General features: G+C 40.1%; 1 protein-coding gene across 3 annotated transcripts in view; it reads left to right on the plus strand.

Moving 5' to 3' along the window:
- SLC26A5 (solute carrier family 26 member 5) overlaps positions 1–18,309 on the plus strand; it is a 36,339-nt gene extending 18,030 nt beyond the window's left edge. For all 3 annotated transcript variants that reach the window (XM_071734009.1, XM_071734011.1, XM_071734010.1), the window contains exons 4-19: positions 578–688; positions 1,214–1,395; positions 1,853–2,017; positions 4,483–4,635; positions 5,810–5,892; positions 5,978–6,125; positions 8,517–8,630; positions 8,943–9,020; positions 10,257–10,352; positions 11,123–11,229; positions 12,324–12,393; positions 13,782–13,874; positions 14,803–14,925; positions 15,398–15,610; positions 15,866–15,920; positions 16,456–18,309. In XM_071734009.1, coding sequence (XP_071590110.1) covers positions 578–688; positions 1,214–1,395; positions 1,853–2,017; positions 4,483–4,635; positions 5,810–5,892; positions 5,978–6,125; positions 8,517–8,630; positions 8,943–9,020; positions 10,257–10,352; positions 11,123–11,229; positions 12,324–12,393; positions 13,782–13,874; positions 14,803–14,925; positions 15,398–15,610; positions 15,866–15,920; positions 16,456–16,598 — 1,934 coding nt within the window. In that variant the 3' untranslated portion in view covers positions 16,599–18,309. The remainder of the gene's footprint in view (positions 1–577; positions 689–1,213; positions 1,396–1,852; positions 2,018–4,482; positions 4,636–5,809; positions 5,893–5,977; positions 6,126–8,516; positions 8,631–8,942; positions 9,021–10,256; positions 10,353–11,122; positions 11,230–12,323; positions 12,394–13,781; positions 13,875–14,802; positions 14,926–15,397; positions 15,611–15,865; positions 15,921–16,455) is intronic.
- The last annotated feature ends 1,910 nt before the right edge of the window (positions 18,310–20,219 follow it).

Here is a 20,219-nt window from a genome sequence, read left to right on the forward strand (position 1 = left end):
GCTCTGTGACCTTATAGATCATAAACAATCCTTCCCTGCGTATCTTACATTTTGGAGCATGTTTTGCAGAAACATGAAATGTTCTGTCATCCCATTCATTCAGGGATGAGGAGGGAGAGAGGACAGAAGTGTATAATTAGTCATAGATTACCACAGAAATCATGTCTGATTGGAAAAGGAGGAGAAAAATTAAATGTGTCCCACTGGTTATGGGGCATGAGGTGGTTTTAAGGCTGTTATTTGACAGATGAAAACACAAGCTATGAAGAAGTTTGACTGTTAAGAAGTACCTCCAGCCACAAAGGCAAAAGTCTGAGTGCATGCATGCACAGATGTTGACACAAACACACATGCTTGCACCTGCAGTGCCTGAAACTTGCTTCCTGACTCAAACCACTTTGTTTTCTAGGCATTGCCCTACAGTACTGCACGTATTAAAGAGTATTCCCTGCAAGACCTCTCGCTGTGTAAACCTGTGATACATCTCTTGATTTCCTTTTAGTGATCTTAAATCCTCATACTTCAGATGGTTTCTTTTGTTGTTTGCCTAACATAAATGTTAATGTCTGTTTCCTAGGTTTGGCATATGCTTTGCTGGCAGCTGTTCCCCCAGTATTTGGCCTATATTCTTCATTTTATCCTGTCTTTCTATATACTTTTTTTGGAACCTCCAAGCACATATCAATAGGTATGTGTGTGTGTGTGTGCACATGTGTTGAATAAAGTAAAAGATAATATTGGAGAAACAGGAAGTGTACTTGTTTTCCAGAAATCCAAATTTAAATGAAAAAGAGAAAGACAAATGTGTCAAGCATTAGATTTATTGTTAATTTATCCATCCTACTTAGTAAGTAATGGAATCTTTTATTGGATTAGATTTAGAAATAGTTGCTGTTAGCTCCTGAATGATAATTCTATTTCTGCTGTCAACTCTGTGTGGCCAGGATGAATCTTTAATTTGCATACTAAAAACTGAGAGAAAAAAAAATTACTGTTTTTCTTTTTTGCCATAGAGGTGTATGCTCACCATCTGGCTAGCTTTACTGAAGCAGATTTTACTGGACAAAATAAAACCCAATATTTAGGTAGAAGACTCTATTAGTGTTTAGTATTATTAGTAGTATTTTAGTATTATTTCTTAATAAGAACCACTCTTAAAAAAGATAATCTGCCAGGATTTTAACTAATGATTTTCCTCTCCCTCTCATTTCAGGCACCTTTGCTGTGATTAGTATGATGGTTGGTGGTGTTGCTGTGAGAGAAGTGCCTGATGAAATTATTTCTACAGGCTATAATTGCACTAACATTACAGATTCCCTTGACTGTTACTCTGCCAGGGATGCAAAGAGGGTCCAGGTAGCTGTGACTCTTGGCTTTCTTTCAGGAATTATCCAGGTATGTGCCTGCAGTTTGCTGTAAGGGCAACTTCAGCTGCTGCACCTGACTCACACTTGCAAGGGGCACAGGGTCATGGTGGGTCCCCTGGCAACAGACTCGTGCTTCAGCACTGCCCTGTGTAGAGTACAGGCTGCTAGCAGAAATGGGGAGGGGTACAGGGGAGGCAATTCCTACCTGGAATCTTGCCTTGACTGGGAAAAATGGGAGCTCTCCCCTTTGATTTCAGTTCCTATCCCATCAGAAAAAGTCAATCTGATGTTCTCTATAACCTGTCCACAAATGCATCCACACAAACACATATGTTTACCTGTCTCCCACATTGTGCCAGTGGCATGGAAGCCTGATCTGGCTTGGGCATCAAGGTAAAACGAGGTGTCCTGTGGCCTGTCTGCTACATAGTGCTGATATTCAGGCTACAGAGAGCCACGTGGTTAATATCTCTCTTCTTCATTAGTTGTGTTTAGGTCTCCTTCGATTTGGATTTGTAGCCATCTACCTAACAGAGCCTCTGGTGCGGGGATTTACCACTGCTGCTGCAGTCCATGTCTTCACTTCTCAGTTAAAGTATCTCCTGGGCATTAAAACTAGCAGATACAGTGGACCCCTCTCAGTTGTGTATGTGAGTAACTACATTTACTAAACAAGCAAATTTTGCATTGTCTGGATATAATACTTAAGCCTTTTGCAATTATTATTTTTCAGTAGTAGTATTTTGGCATTACGTAGAATAATGCTTGAGTGTTCAAAACAGGATATGAGGTCTTTAAATGCCACATGAGCATCTTGAAGTGTAGCTTGGCTGTGACTTGGTAGATCAGCAGTCTGAGATAGGCAGATTTAAGGATTCTGCTAGGTGTAGTTTTGTAATGTGAACAGATCATGTTCATGAAAGCAAGTGTCTTGTATTTTGTGGGGAAATGTGCTACTAAAAAAGCTATCCTCCTAATAAAATATAAGCCTGAAGCCCTAGCTGATGTGCTTCACTGTAGACCAAATATGTTTTACAAGGCTAGGAAATGTTATTCTCAGAACCTTTGATTTCTTTGATTTCACACGCAAGTTCTGTTGGGAGTATTCTTCATTTCCTGTTTTGTACTGTAATTGGACACAAAGTGCTTTGTCATCATAAATATATATATTCTTTAGAGTTGTGGGAAAAAATATTTTGAAAGCAAGACATTCAGTGTAAAACATTGCTATCTCCATTATTTAACATACTTCATAGCTTATTCAGTATTTAACATAGTTCATAGCCTAATCTTCCCCTCATCTTCTGTTTAATACACAAAAATGTGAGAGAACAGCAAAAGAAAACATGCAGTGTAAAGCAGTATGACTTAAGTAAAACCAAAAGGTCTTGTTCACTTGCATTCAAAATTGACAGTTGGGCTCTGAAAAAAAAATGTACTGTATCCCAGGCAGTAAATTCTTAGTATAAAGGGAAATTTATAATTGAAATCATAGCTAAAGCTTTTAAGTTTATATGAGCATTAGTTTTCTTCCTGTTTTTAACAAGTGGGGTTGACATGCACCTAGATCTGGGTTGCCTGTCAGTCTGGGAAGCCCCAAGTTGTTATCACAAAATCAATGCTCTGTGCAAACAAGAACTGAGTGGAAGAATAGGAATGATCCTGAATATGTGTGGAGAAAAAAAAAACAGCTTTTGAGCAGATTGATGGCTCAGCAATAATGGAGCTTCAGGATTTTGACTACATGGAGGCTATAGAAAATACTTTGTTTGAATCTTTCTTGTACATTCATGTAGATGTAACTGACCTTTTAGAAACAAGGCTGTAATAATGATTAATTCCTAAATTTGCTTGTTAGTTCTCTAATCAAGAAACCAGACATACTAACTGCCTGACAAATAGGAGGGAAGGCATACATTCAAAATTTACTACCAGAGCATCTTGAATGTATAATATCCTGATAGTTGCTGTAGTTTTCCTTCCCTCTAAAGAAGGATATATATGCTCTCTTTCAAAGGCCTCTCCAGAGGTCATGTATTTATCCTTATTTCATAAATCATAGGATTGGGGTTGGAAGGGACCTCTAAAAGTCATCTGTCCAACCCCTGTGCAGTAAGCAGGGATATCCTCAACTAGATCAGGTTGCTCAGAGCCTTGTCAAGCCTCACCTTGAATATCTCCAGGGGTGAGGCCTCAACTACCTCCCTGGCCAACCTGTTCCATTTTTCAACCACCCTAATGATAAAGAACTTTTTCTTAACATCAAATCTAAATCTGCTCTTCTCTAATTTAAAACCATTGCCCCTTGTCCTGTCGCTCCAGGCCCTTGCATACACTCCCTCTCCATCCTTCCTGTAGGCTCTCTTCAGATACTGGAAGGTCACTATTAGGTCTCCCCAGAGCCTTGTTTTCTCCAGGCTGAACAACCTCAGCCTTTGGAGGAGAGGTGTTACAACCCCTCATAATTTTCCTGGCCCTGTTTTGCATTTTTAAAATGCAGTGGAAGGAGGAGAATTAATTGGTAGAGGAGTCATTCACCCTTTAGTAATTTGTGTGTTCCAGCAAACTTCTTTCCTAACACCCTTTTAATAGTGTTTTTAACTTAAAGATATTTGAAATAATGGTCAGTTGTCAGATCACTGTTTTGTAGTCATATTGCTAAGGTAACCTCAATGGTTGCATCAGTAGCTTTATTGTTTTAGAACAGTTTATGCAGGTCTAAGTAGATGTGACTTGCCAAAGAATATTTGAAGGTATTAGAAGGATTTTACTTTGATTGCTTTTCATATGCCAATATGAAATACGTGTGAAAATGTTGAGGATAAGAGATGTAGTTTAGTTTAGGCTTTTTCCCTCATGATGAGTTTTTTCTCCACATTTTTGCCCCTATTGAGATAGACTGATATTGTGACTGATTGCAAGTGGACCTCACTTACTTCAGATACTCTGAACTTGTGTTTTGTGGGAACAGTGGGGATTATGGTGAGGCACTGTGCTTATAAATGCAGAATAAAAGCACAGCTGAACAGCAGTGTATAATTTGCTTTTTTGTGGCAAATCTCCATGAAGATTGTATTTTCTTAGGGATAATTGTGATGCTTCTGTTGTGTTACAGAGCATAGCAGCTGTGCTTTCAAAAATAACAACAACCAATATTGCTGCATTGATTGTTGGATTAATATGCATTGTTCTGCTGTTGATTGGCAAGGAAATCAATCTCCGGTTCAAGAAGCAGCTTCCAGTTCCTATTCCTATGGAGATCATTGTGGTAAGTCAGTTGTGAAATTCTATAGCTAAATTATATAACTATTCTAAAGCTGTAGGAACTATGTAATTTTCTATCAGGTCTTACTGAGCTTTACAGTAACTTCTATTGAACATAATTCATTTGAGGCTTGATCCAGTTGAAGATTTGGATACTTATAAGGTTAGGGACTGACAGGCCCGAATTTTAGACACAAGGTCCCAAAAAATTGAAAACACAGTTAAACACCTACAGTCCCCCAGAGCAATGGGTAGGTAGTCCCACTCCATCTTGGACTTTGTGTGTGTGTGAATGATTATCTGCAAGACATGCCTCTGAGTCCAAGAGCTCAGAAGTCCTTTCTGAAAAAGGTGCTTACAGATGCGTGTTTCAGGGGTCCTGCAGGGCTTGTTTCCTTTCTAAATGCAGTGGTAGAAAGAAGAGCAGGAACCAGTGGGACTTATTACTTAACCTTTCTTTCTCTGTTTCTGAGACTGATGACTGACTGCAGCATTGATTCTGTTTCAAGTGACTTCTTTAAAATACACAATTAAAGCAGACTGTCTTAGTCGACAGAAAGCCAACAGAGAGAGGTAATGTTTCATCTTTAAAAGTGGTTGGATTTTAACATGAGTTCCTAAATAACTAGAGTTCTCAAACTGTACAAAATCAGAGCCAAGAAAGGGGATTAACTGAAGGTATGGGTATAATCTAGATAGAAGGAGTGAAGAAAAGGGATGTTGTTGGGAGATTATGAAGGTGGTGTAATAGGGCACTATTTTATGGTAAGGCAATGGCAAAGTGGTATTACACCTGTCCCTTTCACTGCTGCTGCACCAGTTCTGTTTACAGATAATATGCAGGTTATGCACATGAAAATATTGCAGTGCACATGTCCTTAGCTTGCCCTTCCATTTCATTTCCCAGGACACTATTCTGCCTGGGCTTGGCTCAGATTGAGTGATTCAGATCATGCCATGGGATGTTCCATTTAACTGTTTCCAAGAAAACTTCTATCAAGTCAGTGGGGGTTGGAGATGATGGATGGAAAATCATGATGCTTCCTCCTTTGTTTCTGTACCCCATCTTAGAAAACTGACAAATAAATTTAATCCCGTGTGGGTATTATTTGTAATCAGTTGTTCAGGTGGCTTTATGTCTTTCTAGCTAGTGTTTATAAATGTGTTTGAATTTTTAGGTAATTATTGGCACAGGAGTTTCAGCTGGAATGAATCTGAGTGAATCATACAAAGTGGATGTTGTTGGGAATATTCCTCAAGGGTAAGGATGATATATTCTTATTCTAACTGTAGTTTCTTTGTCTCTTTTATTTTAGTAATTTGTAAATATTTATTTGATCCCCAAGGTTACGTGCACCAGCAGTTCCTGAGCTCCATCTCATCCCAGCAGTATTTGTGGATGCAATAGCAATAGCAATAGTTGGATTTTCAATGGCTGTATCAATGGCCAAGATCTTTGCCCTTAAACACGGTTACGACATTGATGGGAATCAGGTAAAAGGATTTGGGTTGCTTTATTGAAAATTCTCAGTAGCACCTTTTTTTTTATCCCTAAAGTAGAATGGAGTGTTCAACAAAAAAGAATTTTTCTTTAATAGTGGAACTGAGTTAGGTTTTTGATGGCCTACACATTGAAACGCCGGGAATTATTGTAAATTCTTCTGGCTGTGTTTTAATAACCATTTTCACTTCTAGCTTCATTTTGGGAAACTTGGTTCTCTTGGACTTGGACATATGCATTTATATTAATTATTGGGACAATCATTATGTAATCTACTGCCCTGATGGGCAGCTATTGTATCTGTTTTCTGTAATAGAGCAGAGCAGAGAGTGTTCCCATATGATAAGTACAATGCCTTATGTGTCAAAGAACTACGTTCCAATTATGTTTTGTAGTTTCTTTTTTATTCCCACCTGTTGCAAATAGGTGAATTATAATTTTCTGGGGCAGTAATTGGCCCTGTCTGTAGTGAGCATACCTATCATGATTTGAGTGAGAGGCTGTGGCTAGGGTATCTCTAAAACTAAAACAATATGTTACCCACACCTACTCTTGTCTTCCTGTGTAATTAGAATCAATACTGCAATTGGATTATTGGTTGATATTGTTGTGGTGTCAAGGGACACTGAGTGTTCATATCCTGTAACTCACTTCCTAGAGCAAGCATTTGACACAGCACAGATCAGCTGTTCCCACTTCTGAGAATGGCTGCTTTCATGAGAGGAAATGGAGTTTAAGTGACTTTTACCTACAGAGTTTTACATTTAGTTAGATGAATCTCATTCTTCTTATCCCTATTTTCTGTTACCCAGAGAGAGACTAGGGCAAATCTGTAGATGCATGTATGGAATTGGCTCCATTTATGTTAGTTTAAATAATCATCACTGGCCCAAGCTAAGCATCGAGATCTTTTTGCTCAGGAGGTGCCAGATGCTACTTCACCTGGAATTTAACCTATAGAATTCCTTGTCATTTGATGCTGTGCATGCAGAGTGTTTAAGTGAATCAGAAAAGGAGTGTACAAATGCAAAGAGAAAAACTCAGTGAGGGCTACTGAAAAGGTGTAACTCAGATCACTTCAGGTACAACTAGCAGGATGGCATCAAGAAACACAGTACTGAGTTAGACTGAGCTCTGATCTTGCTCATGACAGCAGTTCTCATGTGGGATCTTCCTGATAAAGCAGGGGTCACACATTATTTTTTGATGTGCAGCAGTGGACTGACACCCATGGAAACACAGCCAAGGCTGTTCTTGGTTCTAATAGTAATAAGCAGACAGTTGAGTGTGGGAATGGAAGAACAGTGTTTGTAAGAGAAATTATTTTCCATGTATATTCAGTGTTAAAATGCAAGTTGAAGAAAGCCTTAAAACAAGCAATGCATCATTCATTTGAGTCTGACTCATTACTGTATCTTTAAGAATGGCAAATGTCTGCAGCATTTCATCAGATACTTCATTTAACAGATCACAAAATCACTTAGATTGGAAAGAGCCTTTAAATGCCAGGTTGGAAGGGACCTCAAGGATCCTGGTCCTACCCTTCTAGGTAGAAACATGATTTAGATACAGTGGCTCAGCACCTTCTCAAGGTGAGTCTTAAAAGTGACATTGACTACAGCTGTTAACCTAACACTGCCAAATCCACTGCTAAACCATACTCCTCAGTGCCCCATCAACACTTCTTTTAAAGCTCCCTTCCACCAGCTTCATTGCCCTTCTCTGGTCACTCTCCAGCACCACAATGTCCTTTTTGTAGTGAGGGGCCCGAAACTGAACACAGGATTCAAGGTGTGGCCTCACCACTGCTGAGTACAGGGGGATGATCCCTACCCTAGGCCTGCTGGCCACACTATTTCTGATAGAAGCCAGGATGCTGTTGGCCTTCTTGGCCACCTGGGCACACTGCTGGCTCATATTTTGCTGGCTGTTGACCAACACCCCCAGGTCCTTTTCCACCAGGCAGCTTTTCAGCCACTCTACCCCAGGCCTATAGTGTTGCCTGGGGTTGTTGTGACCCCAGTGCAGGAGCCAGCACTTCACCTTGTTGTACTTCATACAATTGGCCTCAGCCAATCAATCCAGCCTGTCCAAACCCCTCTGTACAGCTTTTCTGCCTTCAGGCAGATCAACATTCCCACCCAGCTTGGTGACATCTACAGACTTACTGAGGGTATGCTCACTCCCCTTGCCCAGATAGTTGTTGCATCAACTTGCATTGTGAGAACCACAAGCACAGCCCTACAATAGGGTTGCTTACTCTTTACGTGTAAGGTTGCTAAAAGCACTATAAATAAGATGTGGTTATTGGTATGTATGGATAGCTCCTGCTTTGTACAGTTGCTAGGTATAAACACCTTTTATTTTTCTGTCATATAACACAGGAACTTATTGCCTTGGGAATATGCAACTCTGTGGGGTCATTTTTCCAGAGCTTTTCAATCACTTGCTCAATGTCTCGGAGTCTCGTTCAGGAAAGCACTGGAGGGAAAACTCAGGTATGTAAACTGAAATTTTCTTTTTGAAAGTTTCTTTTTGGAGCTCCAAAGCTGAAGTCTGAAACTTCATTAGATTGCCAGATTTCTCTGCCTTGACCAGAAGGAATAACTGAGGTTTCCTGTGTTTCATATCTGGATTAGTCCAGAATAGAAAGTTTCATGACAGACAAAATGGGTTAGCTGAGTGGGAGGGATCAAAAGTCCATTTAGCAGCCATCCTTGTGGAAAGCACGAGAGGGGTTAGCTCACGAGTAATATTTTTCCTCTGGGGACACACATAAAAAATTTCTGGCTTATTTCTGACTTTTTCAGATTGCAGGTACTCTCTCTTCAATTATGGTTCTGTTGGTAATTGTGGCTATTGGATACCTCTTTGAACCACTTCCACAGGTAAGGGAGTTTTGCCTGTGAGGTAATGTAAAATGGGGATTGTGGGATGATTAGTAAGCAAACACAGTTAGGCCTTCATCCAGAAACACTTTTGTATGCATTTTTGCTGTAAGTTAGACTAGAAATGAAAGATATTTGGAAGGCTCCAGCATGCTTTTTGTTTTTAATACTGGACATTCTCGTCTCTTGGCTTTACAACATGAAAATGATACCTTCCCATAATTCCCCTTTAGAATAATTGTCTTTGGAAAAGATCTTTATGATCAAACCAAACTGTTTCATGGCCTGTGAATGAAGAAATTTTTGCTAATTTCCAATCTAAACCTCCCCTGGCACACCTTGAGGCTATTTCTTCTCTTCCTTATCACCTGTTACTAGGGAGAAGAGACCAAACCCCACACACTACAACCTCCTTTCAGGTAGCTGTAGAGAGTGATAAGGTTTCCCCTCACCCTACTTTTTTCCAGACTAAACCCCCCTTCCTTCAGCCACTCCTCGTAAGACTTGTGCTCTAGACACTTCACCAGCTTTGTTCCCCTTCTTTGGACATGCTCCAGCACATCAGTGTTTTTCTTGAATTTTGGTACCCAAAACTAAACACAACATTTGAGATGCAGCCTCTCCAGTACCAAGCAGAAGGGGACAATCCCTTCCCTAGACCTTCTGACCACAGTGGTTGCAGCACAGGAATTCTAAGGAGAGGCTAAAAAGTTAAAAGTAATAGCTCAGTTAGGAGAGGTTTGAGGCTGGGCGATGGATCAACATGAGTTGGTTTTACTGCAGTTTTACTTATTGGTATAAAAATATGTTTGTGAGTAAATATATTCTGACTTTAAAAATGTTTGGTGACATGTATAGGATGATAGGGAACTCCTGTGCTTTTTTATATGAAATGTATCATGGGTTAAACTTATGTGGCTGTTACAGGAATTGTTGCAGCGTATTATAGAGAAACTTGAATTTGAGATTCAAGTTTAGCAGCTTCAGGCACTATAATTGTGATTTTTCTTGTCAGGAAAGAGTAAATCAAACCATATAGATTCTGGCTTGCAGTAAAAGCATATCTCCACTGTACTACTTGAAAAGGGTTGTGTTCTTTTTTTTTAATGGAACATCTGTTCAGTAGATTTACATCAGTACTATAAAGCACAGAAATACAGTTATTTGTAATACTCTGTTCTTGTTTGGCGTTGGATTTACTTGCTTCTGAAAATTGCATTTGTTTAATGTTCTTAGACAGTGCTAGCTGCCATTGTCATGGTGAACCTGAAAGGAATGTTTAAACAGTTTGGAGATGTTGCACACTTCTGGAGAACCAGTAAGATTGAGCTGGTGAGTAATGCACAGCTCAGTGCATATATTTTACCAAACTGAATTTGTTACTCCTCTTCCTAAACTCCCAGACAGGGTAGAAACTTAACAAGGAGTTACAAATTGGTGTTGCATTGCAGATTAACATAAGGCATGGAGCTGCAAGTACCCTGGGAGGGTGATCTGTTGCAGACAAGAATTTTTTGTTGTTTTTCAACAACTTTTCATTCAGGTCACAAGTAGTTTGGTTGCAATAAAAGCAAAACTTTTGCAGTGTTGCTGTAGCAACTGCACTGAAGGCTGTGAGAATGTCTGGGAAGAGTTTGGAAAACAGTAACAAAGAAAACTACTTGAAGGTATTTACCATTTTATAAGCCAAACAAAAAACCTGGCTAGAGTAAGCCTGATCTGAGAGTGTATCAGAGGGAACATCTTGGTGGAATTTTTCTCCTGGATTAACTGGCTGATGGAAATAAGTGAGAGCTACTTGAAAGCCTTGAGGATTTTTTTTTTTTAATCCTAAGGTATTTACTCTGCTTGTAACAGAAGATTCCTTGGAGAACAGGACTTGAGGCAATGTTTAGTATGTGACAGTTTGTCATATGTTATGTTAGTGCTCCGTGAGCTTTTGTGACTTTCTGAAAGGTTGAGGCAATTACATTCTGCTATGGTGATGCATTGCCTGTTCCTGAACAGAAGTGATACATAGGTTTTGAGGCTGATTTTGCTGTTTTGTTTTTGCTGTTAACAGAAAAGGATGTGTAATAATTCAGAGCTTTTCTTTGTTTTAGGCCATCTGGGTGGTAGCTTTTGTGGCTTCACTTTTCCTGGGACTAGACTATGGTTTGCTTTCTGCAGTAGCATTTGCAATGATAACTGTTATTTACAGAACACAAAGGTCAGATTTCCTTTTATCAAAATTAGTGTTTGCTGATCTTCTGTGTGGTCTTGTTTATTTAAGGGGTGCAAATAAACCAAAGACCTTTCCACTCTTGAACTGCATGTAGTGTGGAATCTACTTCTTATTGTAGGCCGTGCCTTATGGTTCTGATCCAGGGTCACATTTTATTTTTCAGAAAACAGAATTTCTAGAGGCATGAACTTGTGATTTCAAGAATAAACAAGATTTTTTTAAATTTCTGACATCAGTTAATCTTGTTTACTTTTTTAAATGCCTAGAGTTTAGAACTTCAAATCTGCTTGATGATAGTTTCTGTAAATTATTCCATTTTGTGTGCACTAATTGTCACAATCAAGCAGATGTGTCAGCAGATGTGCCTGCCCTTCTAGTTTTTCAAATCACTTCTTCTCTCTTCCCATTCAGAGTGACAAAGCCTTTTCTGTGGAGCTTTCAAGGTTTACAGCAAAATTATTTCTTGCATGTTTGGATAGGCAGTGTCACCTGAGTCCTCTAGGCTCAAGGTCAGGGCTGCCTAGGTGACAGTGTATAAAAGTCTTGGGTTTTGTTTGCACTGTAATAAAAACAAATTCTGAGTTTGCCACTCTGCATGAATAAGAGTATTTTTCTGCAGTATCTGTATGGTTTTGTTCTTGCAAAGGGAACAGTCATGTACTCTGCTGTCACTGCTTGTGAGCTGGGACATTCATCTGCTCAGGCAATTGGCCTGGGAGCAGAGTGACTCTTAGAAATTGCAGCAGGTTTTCTGCCAGCATGAGTTTCCATATTTGCAAGACAACCAATGGATTTGCATCAGTATACACCAAAAAAAATTTGCCCTGTAACTTTGCATACTTTATCCTGTGCTTTTCAAAAAATTACAACATTACAGTGCTAAGTTCTTAAATTGTTTTTGCAGTGACAGAAGTAAACTTGTTTAGTCACCAAATGCCATGAACTGTCTGCTGCATTTGACCTGGATCAGACAGGCACTGCAGAATTACCATTCAAAATAAGTTTCAATCTGTGTTGAGCACTCACTTTTCCCCTTCATAAGTGATAATACTGAAACTTTTGCTTCCATTTTTCTCCAGCCCTCAGTACAGAATCCTTGGTCAGATTCCTGACACTGACATCTACTGTGATGTGGAAGAGTATGAAGAGGTAGGAGTGTATTCTTCTGCACTAAAGAGTTTTATGTAGTGGAGCAGAGAGGATTGTGGCAATTTGCTGTTTAGCTCTACCATACTGCCCATACAGAGCTCTCTGCCTTGCATTCATCTGGGCTGAAGGGAAAGAAAATAAATTTGATTTTAGTAGTAGAAGCTACTTTGTTCAAAATTATAGCTTTTTGTACTGCATGTACATTTGACCAGGAGGTGATTGTAAGTAACCTTTGTACTAGCTTCTATAAAATGTTAGGGTTTATAGGAATCCCACATAACCTGCTATGTACACAGGTGCATAGGAGCTCAACTTCTTCATCTGTGTGCCAGCAGTGCATGAAATCTACAGAGCCCAAGATCCAAACTGATCTGTTCTTCAGAACTGCACAAACTGTTCAGAACAGCATCTCCCAGCCTCCATCCACCCCCTGCACATTAAATAAACATGGTTAATGGCACAATTGCTTACCATGCACTTAGCTTCTTATAAATGCCATTTTGTTCAATAAAAAGGTAATGAAAGCTCTATGTTTTGTCAATATCATGGATATAAACCTGCTGTGTTTATTCACAAACAGCAGCTGCAGTTTTCTGCACTCTGCCATGTTCTCAGAGGTGCTGCTATGAAGGCTACACCCTCCCTGGACTAAGGAACCTTTCTGTAAAAACCTGTGTGTAGAGAAGATGATCCTGTAATCTGAAAACATTCTCTCACCAGCAGTTCTGCTTTGAATATGATAGAAAGCACAAGTATAAGTGGGTATTTTGATAGCTGTATGCAAAGGAGAGGAGACCCCATTTTTGTTACAATGAATGCAGGTAGCATTTCCTCCTCCTATATAAAGCCAGGGTTGGAGGCACATGGCAGGCTGGATCTCTGCTGCTGGCCAGGTCATTTGCATGTAAAATGTCAGAGTGCAGCCTGGTCAGAGAGAGTCATTTAAAGCAGAGGAAGGAAGTGATACTGAGACCTGCCTAAAGCCTATTTAAAACCAAAGTTTTGAAAGGCTCTTTTTTTGAAAGAGGAAATTATACCTGTAGACAGGGAGATGAAAGGGAAGCATTTCTAGGTCTGTAGGATTTCATCATGGTAATACCAGTTGCAGTTTGCAGCATCAGAGAACTGTAAATTTTTAATTCACTTTTTTTGACTGTACATCTCAGTGTTATAAAGAAGAAATGTTACATGGCATTGATTGTGTGCAGTATTACACCAGAATAGGTGGAGATTCTGATCTTCTGACTGGCTTTGCTCATGGCAGTGCTGAGCAAGCCATTCATGGTTGACTCTTGGGCTGCATCTTCATCTATCTGGAGATCACACAGGTGCTTTTCTTCTAGTGTAGGCGATACTTAACTGTTCACATTCAATGTTGTTTTCCTTAGGTTAAAGAATATCCTGGAATAAAAATATTTCAAGCTAATGCACCACTTTATTTTGCCAATAGTGAGTCATATACAAGTGCACTGAAGAAAAAGGTGAGTAAAGCAAATCCTTTAATGTCTGTGTGTAGGAAATTCAAACTGGCTTCTGAATCATGCTCAGTTTTCAGCCCTTTTAGTGTAGCCCCTAGCACAATGTTTCTCAGACTGTGGCCCCTGGTGATCAGTAAAATATGAGGTGATCCTCCAGCCAGCTGCAGATCATCTTAAGAAGGAACAACGTGGTGTGAGGGAATAAAGAGAGAGTGTAGCTTAATAATAACTGATTGGGAATGGAAAATCTGGTGGCTGCAGAGCACAAGCAAGTCAAAACCATTTTTTTTTCAGAAGGAAATAAGTAGTTGCTGAAGAGAAAACAAAATGTCTAGGAGTAAAAGTTTCCATCTTGTGTGACTCACTGTACTGGAGTGTAAGACCATGGAATACTGTGGGCATTCAGTGGCCCTCATGAGCAACAAATTCCCTGCATACAGAGTATGCTGCACCTCTGGTCTAGCCCGTGTTTGACTGGGTGGGAATGGCAACAACAGAGCTAGCAGAGGGCAGAACTGCCTGACCCAGCAGCAAATGCATCCTTACTAACTTCTGAAAAATTTTTCTGTAGCTCCCATGATGAGTTTTACACAAAGCAGGTGGGTGGTGCTTACATTCACAAAGCAAGAGGTATTAGTGATTCCTGCCCAAATGCACCTCTCTTCCCTTCCTCTCTGCACCCCAATCAGCATTCAGCTGGAACATGGCACTCTGATTTCAAGAAAAGAATGTGATGCATCTCTTCCTATTCTTGTTAACACAGTGCTTGCTGAAATTATTCCTTCCTACTTTATACTCTTCTCACCCCCACCAAGGGAAGCTGAATGGTGGCTTGTTTTAAATTTAAGATGGTGATGAATTCAGTGCTAATTGATACTACAAGTGTCATCCTGGTGAGCTGAAGCTCCTCTGTGTTTTCTCTTTGTGACAGACTGGAGTGGACCCGTGTGCCATACTAGCAGCAAGGAGAAAAGCCCAGAAGAGGCATGCCAGGGAAATAAAGAAGGCAAATAAACCCAGAAAGAAAGCTGTGTTGAAACTAATGAATTCTTCGGTAAATATTTACCCCTGTTTTATCAGCTAATATGCTGCTTTCCAGCACTGAGTGCTGCTCAGGTAGGAAGGCTTAGGGGACAAACACTTTGCAGTTTGACCAGGCTGCTGATGGAACAGCATTAAGGATCAGAGGCTCGTGGCTACATGGGGTAATTGTATTGAACCTTGACTTAAGAGCCTGGCTGCTGCTGCTTCCTTTAAACATACAGGCCTCAACAGGAGTGTAGCAAGGAAGTGGTGTAAAAACATGAACAGGTGTCAGTGTTTGAGGGAAATGGGTAATTCACTCCTAAGGTAACAGCTTTAAGCTGCCTGCATGTGACTGTATAAAGGCTGGGCATAAGAGAATAAACTTTGATTTGTGTAAGATACAGAAGTATGTATGTAATGTAAAGCCAGTTTCTGTAATGGGAAGGGGATCTACACTAAAACAAAACATTGGTTGTCATTAAGCTTTATTTCTCTCCCAGAATAAGGACATGGAAGCAAGTGTAAAGCATGAGATAGCAAATGAGGAGTTACCTGTAAATGGAAAATTTGCATCTGCAGTGTCTGGTTTACAAGACACAGCTCCTGATGACTGTGAACGCTTTGTGGAGCCCAAAGCAAACATCCACTCTTTAGTTCTGGATTTCACCCCAATGAACTTTGTGGATTCAGTTGGAGCAAAAACATTAAAATCAGTAAGTAGAGCTTTTGCCAAATAAAATCCCAAAACATAGAAAAAGTATGAGATACTTACTAGGAAACCTTTCAGCATGAGACACAAGTACCAATACAACCCAGTATCTCACCTAATCCCGGTTTTAATTCAGTAACTGTGTAAGCTTTAGCTGAATACTGGGGAATGTGAAACTGTGCAGCTTTGCCATCTGCCAATATTGCCATGTGTGTGCAGGGATAAACCTGCATTTAACTTCAGTTTAACTCTGTTGCAGATTATAAAAGAATACAAAGAAGTTGGTGTCGGTGTCTGTATTGCCTGCTGTAGTGGTGAGTTGAGATTATGGGGTTGTTTGTGAGCTTAATGGAAGAAATTGTGTTTTATCATTTTCCCTCCAGCTCTGAATTTTCTGATACCAGGTGCCTCAAGTAGTACCACACTTAATTCACAAAAAAATTAAATTATTGGATTTGAGGAAAAGCAAGCCCATATGCATTAGAGCCTTCACTTGGATGAAAGTAGAGCACTGATGTAAGGAATTTTGTGAGGTCTAAATCCCACTTCTCTTTATTCCAGCTGGCAAAATGTAAATGCCACACTGAACTTTGTACCTTGAAATTGTAATAATGTAATAAGGAGAACAACCCACAGTATACCAAGCTTCTGATATTTCAAATTGTAGCATCTTCTGCCAAGAATAGGCCTCTGCATATGTCCAGATAAGAGAATCACCTGTAGTATGTGATCCACCTGGCTCTTTTAAATGTTTCTAACAAGTTGCCTCCTTCTCCCTGAGCTAACGCTGTCCTCCAGCTTTGTACTTCACTTTATGCACTGATGCCATATTTGGTTTTTATTTTGTAGGCCCTGTGCTGGCTGAGCTGACAAGACTGAATTTTTTTGATAACACTGTAACAAGAGAGCTGCTGTTTCACAGTATTCACGATGCTGTCCTTGCCTGCCAAGTGAAAGCCAGGTCTATTTCACAGACTGACTTTGATCTCTGAAGAGCAGCATCGATGCTGATGGGAGACTCTTACTGAATATTTAATTTGCACAGTTTAAGGAGAGCTGAAGGCTGTTTGTATCTACGGGTATAGGGTGATGCTTAATTTCCATTGGAAGAGTGGATAAAGAATTAGAAGCCTTCATTCTCTTGCATTTTTTCCTTCAGTCAGGGTATAGCCTTTCAACAATATACAAGCACAAAATTATGCAAGACAAGAAAATTCAGTGTATTCTGCTACAATCATAATCTGATAGAGAAGGTGACATTCCTATTCCTGCTGAGAAAATGGGCACTTTAACTCACTATGAGGTGGGATCTTGCAGGAAATATCTGTTCTGCAATTGCAATGCACTGTACCAGTGTCTTTAAAGAACTTTCTTAGATGACTTTTAAAGCCCGATGTCAGCATCTGCATACAAAAGATTCATATAAATTCTGATAATCTGCCATCTGGCTTAGTGAATTCACAGTGGTGGTATTTGGCTGCTACTCTTTATAAACATGAATGGGACAGTTATGTTTTTTTAACATCTAACCTGTCTAAACTATACTGAACTTTTCATTGCCAGAATATTCCCTCTCTAGGGAAACTTCAAATTAGAAACCAATTATTTAATTATTACATTAGTAATATGATACTTTCACTGCCAAAATCTAATGAAACTTTCTAGAAAAGAATACAGTTGAACTTAAGCTAAAGTAAGTTTAGCTTCAGAGTTTGAAGAGGAAATTGGTTTGAGGCAGGAGTGAAGCCTGTTAAAATTAAATTAAGAACGATGCCCTGTCTCTTAAGATGGGATAAAAATGCAGATGAAAGTCTAAGGCTAAAGTCTCAGTGGTCAAAAAAAAAATCTGTTTCTATACATATATATATCTATAACTGAGATCTTCCTACCAGCAGTGCTGCTTCTGCCTCAGCTTTTAAGTGCTTTTTGAAATAGGTTTCAGCAAAACTCAAAAATGTTACATTTGGGTTTGGTTTTTTTCTTAAGGAAATAGTAGGGGGGGTGTTGTGGTTTTGGGTTTTTTTCTTCCCCCTTTTCACAACCTGGCTGCTGTGGTACTGCCTCCCTTCAGGTGCGAGACAAAACCATGGAAATGTAACTCAAGCCAAAGAAAGAAATTGTCATTGCCTGTATCTCCCTAACAACAATCACTGATTCTGAGCAGAGAAAGGACCTCAAAGTGTTTCTGTGTAGATTACATCAACAGCACAGGGGACATGGAGCATCAGTGACATTTCACTTAGGATCCCCCAAATCAAAGGTCCAGTGCATAAGGGAATTCAGACAGCTTCTCTTCTGATTGCAGAACTTTACACGTTTTGCGTTTTGATTTTTTTTTTTTTTCCTTCAGGCCCTTTTGTGATTAGAGCTTGCTTCAGGTAAACTGAGTTTCCCAAGAACTGGGGGCAGAATTTGGCTTTTCTTCAGACTCCCCTGCCAATAGGGATAGGAAGCTTTCTGCATCAGAAATTACAGCTTAGCTGGAGTTCAACAGATGAATTGAATGCATGATAACACATTGTGTGTGTTTATTTAAACAACTTTTGGTACATTTTTTTAAAGTTCACTAGTAACAAGCCTTTGTATGTACACACAGTATATTTTTCTACTTTCAGCTTGTTGCAGCTTCAGTTTTTAACTGTCTCTTCACATCAAAATCCTGTCAACTTCTAAAATAAAGTGATGATCATGACTTGTCAAAAATTGTCAACTCTGTCTTGGTGAGACTGGATGTAGGACAAGCCCAAGTTTCATGCTAAGGGCAGGGAGGGGCTGTCCACCTCCCCCCTGCTCCTCAGGCTGCTGCTCCCACTTTCTCGGCTCTTCCCCCCTCTCCACCCCAGGCCTCACAGGGATCCCATTAATAAATGCCCAATGTCTGGTGCCTTTTCCCCAGAGCTCTCTCTATGTCCCAGCCTGTGCAGCAGGAGCTCTGTGCTACGTGGGCATTGCCAGGAACCTCTGGCAGGAAAACAGGGGCTGGCACTTCAGCCTGGTCTCTTCTGTGCTTTGCTGCCAGCAGCAGCAGCTGTCCCCTGCTCCCCACCTCATATCTGCTGCAAACAAAACTGACTTCCTCTTTCCCACACTGATTAACAGAGTACTGATTAAAAAAAGCTAAAGCCTACCTTAGGCTCCTCAGTGCCCGATGAACCAAACCCCATCCTTCACACTCCTCCTGGGACTCATCCTCCACCCTCCCCCCTCCATTCTGTCTGCACGGGGTGAGCCTCTACTCAGGGCTATTGCCCGCTCCTAACAAGCAAAGTTAATCCTCCTCCTTTTTTCCAAGAGTGCTGATGATACCAGGTATCCTGAATTAAGATCAAAAATTTTTTGTTTGTTTGTTTGTTTTTTACATACATCATTTATCATAGACTAATTAAGAATAATTTGAGTTGGAAGGGACTGCAAGGTCATCTAGTCCAACACCCTCCCTAATCCTTAAGTAAAAGGTACTTTCCATTTCAAACACTGCTCTGGTCAGAGATAACTCTTTCTGAACTGCTTTCCCCTCAGGTTCAAAATGAAAAAAAATTTTTTGTCCCACCAATGAACTTGCATTGCTCCTGAAACCTGCTTACCAAAAAGACCACATAACCATTGAGACCAATGTATTTTTTTCAAGCAGGCATGGACAAAACCATGGGATTGCCCAAGTTTGCTTACCCAAATGCTGACAGTAAGTCCATGTAACACCTATGCTCTTTCTTTTTCTTCTTTTAATACAGTGGCTTCACAGTGTAAGCTTGGTAAGTTGATGTCAGATGTATCAAAATTAGACCTGATAAAACTCTTCCGAGACACAGCAGTTCCCAGAAGCATTTTTCCCTCAGACATTTCTTCAAGCTACCCAACCCCACCCCCCAAAAAAAAAAAACAAAAAACACCACCACCCTTTAATGCAACACTTGAGCAGAAAAAAAGTTGCTGCTTTCATTGTCCAAACCCTCCCCTGCTGTAGGAACACACAAGACAGATGAAGAAACAACCTTTGAATGGTGCTTGCTGTCCACAAGTATCAGCTACTGCCCAGTGACCAGAGAACCTGGGTCAGCATGTCAGCCAAGTAACAGGGTGTGTTAAGTGTTTGCTAGGAGACTGATGTCAGTTTAATCATTTTTAGAGCAGGAATAGACAAAAAGAATATTCTCCCAGGGCTAAGAAATGAATTACTTACTTACATCTTCCTCCTTCTTTACCCACTATTTTGTAAGAAACAAAGAACAAGCAAGAGGGATAAATAAAACCACTGAACAACAACCAAAACAAAAGCACCTATAACACAAACAAACAAACCATAAAAGGAAGACCAAACCAACAAAAAAAACCCAAACAAGTTACAGTGGTGTCAGTGTTCTCCCAGGGAGAGAAAAAATACCCCCTTCATGTCTTGCATGAAGTGGGCAAAGCCTCAGACCAGCGGGCACCTGAGCTGAGCTGTGTACGCTCTGTTCCCGTGCAGTTCCCAAGTTTCCTTGGGAGACACCTGCACTTCTGAGCTCACCCAGAAACACGATGGTCACTTGAGGACCTTTTCTGCAGCTCAGATGGTAAGTTTTGGGGTGTAAATGGTGACTAGAGAGCTAAACTTTGGATTTTTAAGACTTACA

This window comes from Heliangelus exortis, chromosome 1 (assembly GCF_036169615.1).
Source record: "Heliangelus exortis chromosome 1, bHelExo1.hap1, whole genome shotgun sequence".
NCBI lineage: Eukaryota > Metazoa > Chordata > Aves > Apodiformes > Trochilidae > Heliangelus > Heliangelus exortis.